Source organism: Lemur catta, chromosome 14 (assembly GCF_020740605.2).
Source record: "Lemur catta isolate mLemCat1 chromosome 14, mLemCat1.pri, whole genome shotgun sequence".
Classification (NCBI taxonomy): Eukaryota; Metazoa; Chordata; class Mammalia; order Primates; family Lemuridae; genus Lemur; species Lemur catta.
The window spans coordinates 24062073-24074808 of NC_059141.1; the positions used below are offsets into that span (position 1 = coordinate 24062073).

At 44.9% G+C, this 12736-nt stretch overlaps 1 protein-coding gene across 4 annotated transcripts in view; it reads left to right on the forward strand.

The window, feature by feature from the left end:
* Positions 1 to 12736, forward strand: part of CPN1 (carboxypeptidase N subunit 1) — a 39269-nt gene that overhangs the window by 25616 nt on the left and 917 nt on the right. For 2 of the 4 annotated variants that reach the window (XM_045568653.1, XM_045568654.1), the window contains exons 8-10: positions 180 to 279; positions 2905 to 3023; positions 5265 to 5892. In XM_045568653.1, coding sequence (XP_045424609.1) covers positions 180 to 279; positions 2905 to 3023; positions 5265 to 5459 — 414 coding nt within the window. In that variant the 3' untranslated portion in view covers positions 5460 to 5892. The other 2 variants (XM_045568656.1, XM_045568655.1) reach the window with 2 other exon arrangements.

Here is a 12736-nt window from a genome sequence, read left to right on the forward strand (position 1 = left end):
CTGCTCTATTGAGAAGAGATTATTGGAGTGGGAGGAGGGGCAAAGAGACCAGTGAAGTGGCCAGTCCATGATCTTGTGAAGACCAAATGCAAAAACATATGAGACAGGGCTCTGTGACTCAAACCCAGTGTACAAGTGTGCTATGATCGTCACTGTATGCTATAAACGTTTTCCTACAGGTTCACCATGGCATCAAGGGAATGGTGCTTGATGAGAATTATAATAATCTTGCCGGGGCTGTCATTTCTGTCAGTGGGATTAACCATGATGTCACTTCAGGTAGGTGGCTGCTTTTTAGGGGATGGGAAGAAATCTTTCACTCCCTCCTTCTTCAGCATAATCAGGGGGCCAGTTTTTAACCCAGCAAGACTAGCAGGGCATCAGGGACACTGGGGGTGGGGGATTGGAGGAAAGAAAGATAATAGGAATGGGGAGAGTAAATTAGGAGGCTAGATCAAACAACCGCAATGTTGAAATGGAAAATCTTTTGCTTCTGAAGCAAGCAATCCTGAGAGGCAAGAACCAGGAAAAACCAATGTAAATGTAGCTTCTCATCAGCCTTAAAGAGTCACTGCCATATACAGCTTTGTTTGGGGTATTTTCTCAGCTTGAGGCTATTCACATATTGCTGTGAAATGGGATAGAAAGAGGACTATAAAACTGATGTTTAGCCTTGTCCCTGACTCGAGCATTTTGCTACACCCCCACTGGGGAAAAGTTAGCAAGATTCTTTCTATTAATATCAGCTTACTGCAGTGCAAGATTGATGGTGGAGGCAGATCTTCTTGGAGCTACCTAGAACTGCCTAGAAGGGCACAGAATTATCTCATGGCAGAATGGTATTGCAAACTGACCCAGCCCAATTTAATCATGCACAACTCTTAGGGGTTTTTGTTCATTTTGTTTTTAATGTATAACAGTAGCTACAGATGGTTAAGGGTAGGTGAGATTTGCGTAACTCCCCACAACCTCGATACCAGCAAGGCTCAACCAAATTTTACTACACAAGCATTTATTACCAAGCAGGCATCTTACAGTTCATACAATCTGTTTAAGCTGGATGAACTCTCAGCTTTCTGTTCTTTAAAGTGATCTGAATGCATCTTATGTGAAAGACTCATTCAAGGCAAAGGCAATATGCTAAAGGCAGAACTCTGTAACCTCACAGGCATCAGACAGAATCCTCCGGCCCCATGGCTGGACCCAGGACTGTTTAGGGATCGAGCCTTAGGCACCATCCCTAAAGAGCACAGGCTTCTGGGCTTGCTAGGTTGTACCCTGTTCATGCAAGGGTGAGGAATGTCTCCAAAACATCCTAGCCAAGCAACATATATTGAATACCACTAATTTCACCAATAAGTGCCCCCTTCCACAGCCCATTATGCTAAATTAACAAACTACTCATTTCACCAGTGAAAAAACCCATTGTTAACATTCGTTACGTTCTTTATCAGGGCATAGAGATAAAGATAGCTGAACCCCTCATAGCTGCATCTGGAGTGGGGCCTTTCTGACACAACACTAGCTACCCGTTCCTGGGTGTGCACTCCCAGCTAAGAAAATGACATCTCCTGGAGTATAGCTTAAACCATCCCCCATATGCATAGTAACACACCACCTTTGCTGAAGTACTGTAAAATAATTACAGACATTTAATAGGAGACAGAAAAAAGACTTCCACATTATTGTCTGTCTCATTCTTCATTGCATTTATTATTTCAATTATTCATTGCTATATACTTAAATTTTAAACGCACTGTCATGATTGATTCTAAAGGGATGGAAAGTCATTAGCCAAAATGCTAAACCCCTGCCGTAGAAAAACAAGTTTCTTTTGAATTTTATTTTTCCCTTGGCATACTTTTGAAGGTGGTAGAAGAAATATTAAAAATAGGATTCTTAGGCTGGGCACAGTGGCTCATGCCTGTAATCCTAGCACTTTGGAAGGCCAAGGTAGGAGGATTGCTTGAGGCCCAGAGTTCAAGACAAGCCAAGGCAATAGCCAGACTCCATCTCTACAAAAAAATTAAAAAATTATCTGAGCATGGTGGCACGTGCCTGTAGTCCCAGCTACTTGGGGACTGAGGCAGTAGGATCACTTGAGCCCAGGAGTTTGAACCTGCAGTGAGCTATGATGACACCACTGCACTCTAGCCTGGGCAACAGAGAAAAACTGTCTCAAAAAGCTAAAAAAATAAAAATAAAAATAGGATTCTCGGGATCAGATTATTTAGTCCAGCCTTCCCTCTGGATATAGGATTATACACATACAGCACCACTAACAGCTATTTGTCCAACCCAAGGCCTCCATGTCCATTAGTGCAGGTTGTGCACTGCACAACTGTATAGCTTTTCCAGAGACCCTGATTCAGTCAGTTTCTGCTTGAGTGCTCACAATTTCATAAAGCAGTCCTTTTCTTTTTCTTTACAGCCCTGTTTATCACAATAGTTTTTACTTTTGTCTAGCAAAATATGCCTCCCTGCACCTTAAACCCATAACTCTCATTCTTATTTCTTTAGAGAGACATCATTTCTTCACAGTGGCCTTTCAGACATCAAAACAGAGATCTCATGTAGTTTGTCAGGCAAAACACTCACAGATCTTTCAACCTTTCTTCTCTCCTAGTGATCCTTTACTGGATGTGAGTTTGCATTAAAATACAGGGTCTAGAATGAAACCCAATACTTTCAGTGCACAGTGCAGTAAAACCCTTACTTCCTAGGAACTGAGGCCCTCCCATACTTCTATCAAAACAGCCTTAGACCTTTTCCAGTTTCGTTACACTATGAAGAAAAACCAAGGCTGTGCTCAGCTAAAACCCCCAGATGATTTTTAAAATCAAGTTTCCTTTTGGGGTAAGTTTTAAATCATAAAACTGAGTTAAAAATCCCTGTGACTTTTAGGTGACCACGGCGATTACTTCCGGCTGCTGCTTCCAGGTACCTACATTGTCACTGTCACAGCACCAGGGTTTGACCCAGAGACAGTGAGTGTGACCGTGGGTCCTGGGGAACCAGTACTGGTGAGTGAGGCTGAGCGTTACAGAGCACTGTAATGATCTCTTGTATGATGTCTTAAACAACTGACTGCGCACTTCTAATCTTCGCCCAGCTTCCCCTTCGACTATTTTTTAAAAAAAAAATCATTGCTCTCATATCCTAATTTTTCTTCTGTCACTCTCCTATTATATCCTTCCCCACTGCCTTTTGGCTTTTCCTCTTTCTCCTGTTTAACATAGCATGTGATTTAAAGCACTGTCTGGTTCTAAATCCAGCTCATTTGCCCACAGACCTTGGACAAATGACCTAATCTCTCTCATCCTTGGTTTCTTCTGCTGTAAATTGGTGATAATTGTGCCTCCTTCACAAGAGGTTGAAATGATAAAGTGCACATGAAGCGTTTAGTACAGTAACCGCCACATAGAAAGTGTTCAACAAACGTTAGTTTATAAATCCCAGAGACCTTGCCCAGATAAACGGGCTCAGTGCCCACGGCTTGCACTTTTCTGTGCCATCAGCAAGGGCTGCCACCAGGGGGCGCTTTGCCACCCCTTCTGGCGCCCAGTGTGCCCAGACAGCCTTGCTGTCCACACGTCACCGCAAGGAGGCAGCTGCTCTCTCATATTCAACTCTCCGTGGTTTTCTTTTAAAGATGGGATAAGAAGCAAAGAACTTTAATTTACAGCCTGGACCTTTCCGGTTTGGGTCATATTAGATTGGGATCTCAGAGACAAAGGGGCTCAGAGACTATGGACACTAATCCTCAGATTTCTCAAATGAGAACAAAATAATGAGGTAGTCTATTTAATGAGCATGTGCAGATCTTATTTCCCACAAGTCAGCTCTTTCCTAGGGCCTCTCCACTCTGTCTAGATCCTTCTCTACACAGTCCTTAAAGCTAACGTATAATGCATTCATGTGGCTTGTCTTTTTAAATATGGTAATAGGCACTACTTATTAAATAATTACTATGTATCAGACACTATATGAGAGCTTTCCGGAATTATTTAACCTTCACAACAACCCTGTAAGGTGGTAGTAAGTATCCCCATTTGTGGCTGCAGAAACTGAAATTTAGAGAAGATGAGAAACTTGCACAGTGTCACTCAGTGAGTGGTGGCAGCCAGGATTAGAACCTGCGTCAGGCTCTTGGGCTGCCTCCTTAGCCAGGGTGTTACGGGGCCTCATGCTAAGCTCACAACCCATGTTCATAATTCCTTATTGTAACACACGGATCAGGGTAAAGAGTTATTCTTTAAGTCCTTTGAAAATTTCTCTGAAATTTCTAGATGGTTCCTGCTCCCCTCCCTCTCCCCCAGTCCCTCTACTCCCAACTCCTGAATATTGTAAATTACTTCTACTTGCAGATGCAGAAAGCAAAAAGTAAAGCTTCCATTGTAGCCTGCTAGCTGACCCTAATTTCCCAACTGAGGTATCCTGTTCCCCTTTTTGCTTGTTATACCCTAAAATCAAATGACCCATAAGCAGCTGTATACATAAGTCTTGCATTGCGAGCAAGTCTAGTCAATGCCAAATTCAATCAACTGCACATCCTCTTGAGTAACAAACACACTCTTTTTCAAAGAATTTTACCTCCTTTTTCACATATCCTTTAAATAAATTAACATAACCCATCATTATGTCAAATATAGCTCAGAGGGGAAAAAAATCTGTCATTTGGATACAATTCCCAGATACAGTAACAACTAAGAATCTGTTTATGGATCATAGAGGAGTCTATGCTCTTCCCATTCTAAAGCAGATATCCATCTGGCTGGGGGAAGCAAAAAAGAAAAAGGATCGTTTACCACAGGGTTTCATGTTACAATTAAGATGCTTTAAAATGTCTCCCAGGGCCCAGTGTTCTTGCTTTTCCCATGGCCTTCTAGATGCTGCTGCTCCTTCCATTTTCATCTGTCCTTGCCTCAGTTTCTTGTCTCTCTTCTTTCTCTCTCTCTCTCTCTTTTTTTTTTTTCCTTTCCTAGGTTCCTGTATTACTAAATAGGAAACAGTAAACAACACAGTGCAGTTGTCTCTGATTCTCCCCTCCCTGCTTTGGGGAGCTAGCAGAAAAACTAACTGGCTGGTGGTTTTTTGTGGAAGGGGCAGGAAACAACCCCACAGAGAGGCCTCTCAGGCAGTGGCATGATTTCTAACTCCCAGCTGGCTTCCGCGGCTCAAGCTGCTCCAAGGGCGGGGAAAGCCAGGGCTGCCCCAGGGGAGTGAGGTTGGGACACTGCTGCTCCCTCTCCTTTCACTGCCAGGACGGTTCTGCAGCTCCTCCACGCCCAGAATCTCCCGCACTTGTCAGTCACAAGCATCCTTCCATCTGCGTGCCATGGCCAGAAGGGAAGAAGTTGCAATGCAGAGCCGAAAGGATTCACTGGGGAGAGGACAGTCAGAGAGAGAGAGGACGCATTAATGCACGTGGAAATTTGGAGTTTGAGAATCCATACTAACTCTATCATTTCTACTATCTATATTGCCAAACAATTATGGCAGAAGGTTTGGTTCTGAAGGGCTGAGACACCCATTGACATGCCTGAGCACGGCACCTGTGAGTCACCCCGGCGGCATAAAGGGGGTTATTACAGCACCATCAGCCACAGCTCTTGTCCCAAGCAGTAATATTGGTGAAATCATGACTTGATGTGTAGATATAACTTTTTTCAAATACATATGAAATTAATGTAGATTAAGTTCATCCAGCCACACGCCGTGTATCACCTGCGATCACGTACCGATTTGGGGGGAATATTAGCCAGGTCTCTATGACACCACTGGCACCGCTCCGGGTCATTGCTGTAATAAGTCTCCCTAGCTTCCTGCCCTCAGAACCCAGAACTGTGGCGAAAGAGGGGCCAGACTGGTCTCCTCGCTTCTGCTTCCCCCTCCCAGGTTAACTTCCACCTCAGGAGAAGCGTCGCCCCAGCGAGCCCCGCGAGGAGAGCGCCCGGCGGAGGGCGCAGGCTCAGGCCCAAAGCGCAGCCCCGGGCGGCCAGGAAGAAAGAAACGGAGGCGCAGCAGCCCCCCAGAGGCCCCGCCTGAAGCCCAAAACCTTCGCTCCTGCCCGCGGATCAGGTGGAGCATCCTTTCTATTTTATTATCTGGGACGTATTTAAATATAAACGTATTCAGAACAATCCGGAATGGTCTCCGTCTGTTCCAGGGGTGAGCCCTCTCTGGGCCATCGTTAGGAACTCAGAGTCTATGGAAGCCGGTGCGGGGTGCCTGCGTCCCGCAGCGTTCGGGCAGGTTTTCCCATGCCGGGGCGCGGTGGGGGCGCGTGCCGGGCCGCAGCGCATCCAGGGACGGGCTCTGGCTGGTGGGCCCCTCCTTGTCCGGGAGGGCGCAGAGCTTGCAACATGTGCTTAGGGCAGATTTCTGAATGCCGACTGAAATGCTGAAGGGATCCGCCCTCCGGGATCGTGGCAGCAGTAGCCAATAGCATCTCAATGAGAGAAAGACTTGACCCGCAAATACCTAGTCCCGTGGCTACCCATCTTTGCACACGGGCACTTTAAACAATATGCGTCTTTCAAAACATTTTCTGGATGTGTAAGTATGCTGCAGACGCCTGTGTGGAATGGCACTCTCCACCTCGCTGAGCTGCCCAGAAAGAACCCATTTGTGTGAGAAGCGTTATTGAGCAAAGTAGATGTTACTAAAGATTTTAAAGGGATGTGTAGTCTTTCATCACACAGTTCGCAGCACACAAGTTCATAAACCTCACTGGGCACATGGAGGTTCCTGAGTCCCTTCTCCCCAGGGCATGGTGGGGGTTCTTTACCATGCACCCCATTTCAGGGCTCAGCCTCTGTTAGACAGGGCAGGCTCCAGTCTCCCCCACCCCTCCCACCAGGACCTCTAATTAGCACAGCCCTTTCTTGCCACTGAGCAATTTAGCTCCTCTAAATAAGTACAGCCGTGCACTGCATAATGACGTTTCAGTCAACGACAGACTGCATGTATGATGGTGGTCCCGTAAGATTATAGTACTGCATTTTTACCGTACCTCTTCTATGTTTAGATCCACACAAACTTACCATGGTGTTACAATCGCCTACAGGATTCAGAACAGTAATGTGCAGTACAGGTTTGTAGCCTAGGAGCAATAGGCTACACCACAGAGCCTAGGTGTGTCGGAGGCTACACCATCTAGGTTGGTGTGAGTGCACTCTCAGATGCTCGCACAACAAAATCGCCTAACAATGCATTTCTCAGAACATATCCCCGTCGTTAAGTGCTTCAGGACTGTGTAGCCATCCCTTGGTATCCACGGGAGATTGGTTCCAGGACCCCCCTCGAATACCACATGGATACCAAAATCTGAGGTTGCTCAAGTTCCTTTTATAAAATGGAATAGTATTTGCATATAACCTATACATATCCTCCCATATACTTCAAATCATCTCCAAATTACTTATCACACCTAATTCAGCATAAAAACTATGTAATAACTATGTTGTCGTATGATATTTTAAAATCTATATTTTTTTTAATTGTATTTTTTCCAAATATTTTTGGTCTGCTGTTGGTTGAATGGGAACCCACAGATACGGAGGGCTAACTGTATTCTCACACCTGTCAGAAAACAAGAGGTGTAGGCCAGGCAGTGTGGCTGACACCTGTAATCCCAGCACTCTGGGGTAGGGGGGCAGAGCCAGTGGGAAGGGCTGTCCTCCAATCTTGGCAAGGTCAGGAAAGGGATCCCAGAACTGGTGGAGTCTAAGGTGAGAAATAATGAAGTCAGATAGAGGCATTGGTCAGGCGGAAAGAAACTGGTAAACAATAGTCAGGCTGAGGATACTGCAAGTATTGGGGCTCGTGGAAGCTCTGTGGCTTTCTGAGGGAGCTGCAAGAAACTCAGTGTGGTGGTAGCCAAGTGAGGTGCCAGAAGCCAAGGCCGGCCGGTAGGGAGGGACCAAATCGTGAAAGACCTTTGAACCATATCGCAGAGTTTGGACTTTATCCTGAGGAAAACAAAGCCAGTGAAAGGTTCTTCTTGGGGGAGTGCAGATCGGATTTGGAATGATTGCCCAGGCTGCTGCCTGCAGAGCTGGCTGGGGCAGGGGGAGACTGAGGCTGGACAGTCAGTGAGGAGACTGCTGACAGCCAGGTGAGAAGGGGGCCTGAGCCCAGGCAGGGCGACAGCGGTGGGGAGACACCAGGCAACCCCAGAGTGACTCCCATCAGCTCCCTGCGGCTCCTCTGCCTTCTTTGAGACTCCAGTGCTCTAGGTCAGATCCCCCCTGCCCGCCATCTGAGGGTTTTAAGCACCAAAGGAAATGAGGTTTGCAAACCAAATCCTAAAGATTATCCTGAGTACAATTCACTCAAGCTGGAGGCGATTAATTATACAGATGGAATATCAGACAGAATATACAGGGTCTGGTCGTGACCATATGAAAATTTCTCACTACATACTGAGGAGGGATGTGAAATCAAAACTAACAGGGTGGTGGTGGCAGGGTGGGCAGGGATAACAAGATAAGAAAAAAGTCCTCCGACTACGGGCTCAGCATTTTCCTGGCTGGTACCCTTTCTATTTTATATCTGGAATTTCATTTTAAGGAGGAAATCTTCTGCAGAGAATGCCATGCTGAAGGGGTAGAACACCATCATTAAGGGCACAGGTTTTAGACCCTGATTCTGTTCCTCATTTGGTGTGTGACCTTGAGCAAATATATTACCTTCTCTGAGTCAGTTACTTACCTGGGAAACAAAATAGAAATAATATCTACCTCACTTGGAGTTTGTGGGGATTAAAGGTGACACCTTTATAAATCAGTCAGGAGTGGGGAAGGCAGCTCCTGGCCCACACTCTCCCAGAGGATCATCCCTCAGGCTGGCCCACCGCAAGCCAGGGAGTCTGACATCGAGGACTCAGGGGTGTAAACAGGCATTTGGGAGTGAGGCAGTCTCCTGAGAGGCTGAACCAAGCCCCCCCTCCCTGTCTTTTCCATTTGTTTTCTTTTTTTTTTTTTTTTCTACCTCATGTACTGGAAGAGCTTTATTAGTTCCTTGTTCTTCCTGGCATTTTTCCTTCCAAGTTGAAGATTTCATGACCCAGTAATTCCCCTCCTCACTTGAGATAGGAGAATTTCCAGTTTTCAGACAGGATGACACCTGCTGACTTCTGGACCTGGTGCTGGTTCCCACAGAGGTTTCTGCCAGTGGGTTTCTGCTCTGGTAAGTTGTGACCATGCCGTCTTCTCACCTTTGTCTGCCCCGCCCTCGCAATAGTGGCTGGCGTATATAATCACATCATGCGTGTTTGCTAAGTGAATCATCTCCAAGATCATTTTCACATTTTTTATCCTTCTTGCCTCTTTCATTATTTTTCTTCTTTTATCTAGTGTTAATAATTTTTCACATCTATTTTTTTCTTAGAAACCATGATAGAATTCTCAGGGGACTTGTATAATCCTTTTCCCTGGCATGTGGGTGAAATCCGTAAATATGATGAGATATCACTCTTATAATTATGTTATAAGGCAAAAGGGTTTTGTAGATATAATTAAAGCCTCAACCCAGTTGATTCTGAGCTAATCTAAAGACAGATGATCTCAGGTGGGCCTGGCCTAATCCGGTGAGCCCTTTAGAAGCAGAGCGTTTTCTCGGGCTGGCCTGGAGGAGGAAAGCGGATAGCTGGGGTGTGAACTGCCTATGAAGAGGAGCAGCCTCTAGGAGCTGAGAGAGGTCCCCGATCAACAGCTAGCAAGGACACAAGGACCACAGTCATACAGCCACACGGAACTGAACTCTGCCAACAATCTGAGTGAGTTTGGGCCAACACCTTGAGGGGAGCTGTGTGAGACCTAGGCAGAGGATCCAGAGTCCTGAACAATGGAAATGATGAGATGACACATTCATGTGGTTTCAAGCCTCTAAATGTGTGCTAATTTGTTACACTGCAATAGAAAACTGTTTATAAACTATCTCAATTTTTTGGGTAAATTAGATAGAATATCAATAAGTAAAATGCAAATTATCAATTGTGATCACCATACTGAGTGGCATAGCTGCCACGTTCCTGTCTTGAGTGAATATTTATAAAACAAAACACGGGAAAAAACAAAACGTACAACACTTTTTAAATAAGAGGACAGGTGTAGTCAACTTTATCCAGTAGGTGACTCTTCCAGCATCTGTTGATCTCTAGGGGGCTTTAACTTAAAGTACTCATTGTACCAGGGAGCCACATCCTGGGCTGAGGTTCCTGTGCTCCCCCAGCAGACAGGCAGGATTGGCACACATCCTAAAGGAAAATAAACAGTGAAGAGTGTCCAGAGCCTCTCTAGACAGGAGTGCTCTTCTTCAAGCCGGGCATCTAATCCCTTTCCCAAAGGATTCAAATCAACAAGCAACATGTAACGTCCTAACCTCTTCTATCCACCTTTAGGACACTTTGAAGAAAAAGTAGAGCAGGAGCCCTCTCAAATAGCCAAACACAGTCTCCCACAATTTGAAAATTTATTTTAAAACAAAATCTCAATAGAATGGTATCAAGCTTGTTTCTGTTAAAAAACAGAACACAGGAACATGGCAGCTATGCCACTCAGTATGGTGATCACAATTGATAATTTGCATTTTACTTATTGATATTCTATCTAATTTACCCAAAAAATTGAGATAGTTTATAAACAGTTTTCTATTGCAGTGCAACAAATTAGCACACATTTAGAGGCTTGAAACCACATGAATGTGTCATCTCATCATTTCCATTGTTCAGGACTCTGGATCCTCTGCTTAGGTCTCACACAGCTCCCCTCAAAGTGTTGGCCCAAACTCACTCAGATTGTTGGCAGAGTTCAGTTCCGTGAGCCTGTATGACTGTGGTCCTACAGGAAATGAATTCAGAGTGTGATATTGTGACCTAATAAGAAATATATATTTGGTTGTCCTTCTGGCATAGAGCTTCTAAAACCCTCCTAAATCCCTGCGTGATGGGGCGATAGGATCATCTTTTGTTGCTCATAGCAAGCCCCTGAATTTCAATCACACATGCTGTAAGCCCCTAGATAGCTGCAGGATGGGGCTGCTTGCCCGAGGATCCAACCCTATGATTAGAAGGTTGGGTATTTCACTCTCCCCACTACCTCTAGGGAGGGGAGAAGGGCTGGAGATTGACTTAATCACCAATGGCCAATGATTTATTCAATCATGCCTACATAATGGAACCTCCATAAAAAGTCCTAAAAGAAGGGGTTGGGGGACCCTCCAGGTTGGTGAATTTGGCCACATGCGTGGAGAGTGGCACACTCGACTCTACAGGGACAGACACCCCTGTGCTCTGAACCCTTCTGGACCCCACCCCATGTGCCTTTTCCTCTGGCTGTTCATTTGCATCCTTTATAACGTCAACCTGAAATAATCAAAAAGAATCAGAATCCTGTTTTAAAGAGTTTATTTAAGCAAAAAGCTGGGAATGGCCATTCGAGGGTATACAGACTTCAGAGAATTGGGTTAAATTCTTGTTAAATTCTTGTTTATAGAGGAAAAAGACAAAGAAATTTAACAGGATTACAACATCTTCAAGACAAAGCTGGTTTAAGAGTTACAACAAATTAGTTTGTTTTCTTTTCTTCATAGCTGGTTTTCATTTCCTTTCCAATTTAGAAGAGTGTATTTAACATTCCATCTTAAGACAACGTGATCTATCACCATGAAGTCTGTGCGAGAAAGTTAAGAGGAAGGTTAATCTCTAAAGATCAACATTGGATAGGGAAGGGGTCTTCCCTGGTGCCCTTCAGTTGTTTACAACCTTTTACAAAACAATGCAGACAAGGAACAAGGCCAATCTATAATCAGAGAAACAAAGGTTACAGCTGCCTGAATACAGCTGTCTGTCCCAAGACTCCGGCCCCATAATCACATTTCTTTAAGGCTCAAAATAATTTAGAGTTCCAATCGCTTAGATTTTGAATTACTTAATTTCACTATAATAGACTAGTTGGTAACGGTGAAGCACTTCCCTGAGTTTTGTGAGCCATGGTAGCAAATTATCAAACCCAAGGAGGCCTATAAACCCCAATTTATAGCTGGTGGGTCAGAATTCTGGGAGGCTTGGGCTTGTGATTGTTGTCTGAGGTGGGGGCAGTTGTGGGACCGAGCCCTATACCCTGTAGGGTCTGACCGTAAGTCCAAGTAGGTGGCGTCAGAATTGAATTGAATTGCTGGACACTCGGTGTCTGGAAAGTTGGAGAATTGGTTATTGGTGTGGAAAAGCACACACATTTGGTGTCGGGAGTGCTCTGTGGGTAGAAAGGGATCATAGCAGTAGCACAGAGCAGTGAATTCATTTATTCATCCGACCAATAGTTGAGTCCCACTTATGAATCAGCCCCGTGTGGAGAGTAGGGGAGAAAGTGGGGGAACCAGAGAGACATGGGTCCTACCTTTTTGTAGTTGGAGGGTTTTGGAGGGAGAGACAGAGAATAAACAAGTTAATATAATACACAAATACATTTTAAAAAATTAATATCTGAGAAGAGGTGCTGAGATAGGAAATGCTAGGAGAATTTTGGGATAGGACTATTAGGGAAGATTTATCTGAGAGGTGATATTTGGGCTGAGATGTGAAGGGTAATTCCTGAGAAGGAAGGCTTATAACGAGTAGGAGTGAAAGTTCCAGAAAAGCAAGCCCAAGAGCTGTGCGGCAGGAAAGAGCCTGGCTGGTTCTAGTGGCTGCATCTCCTGGATCTAAGGGTGTGTGTGTGTATGTGTGTGTGTG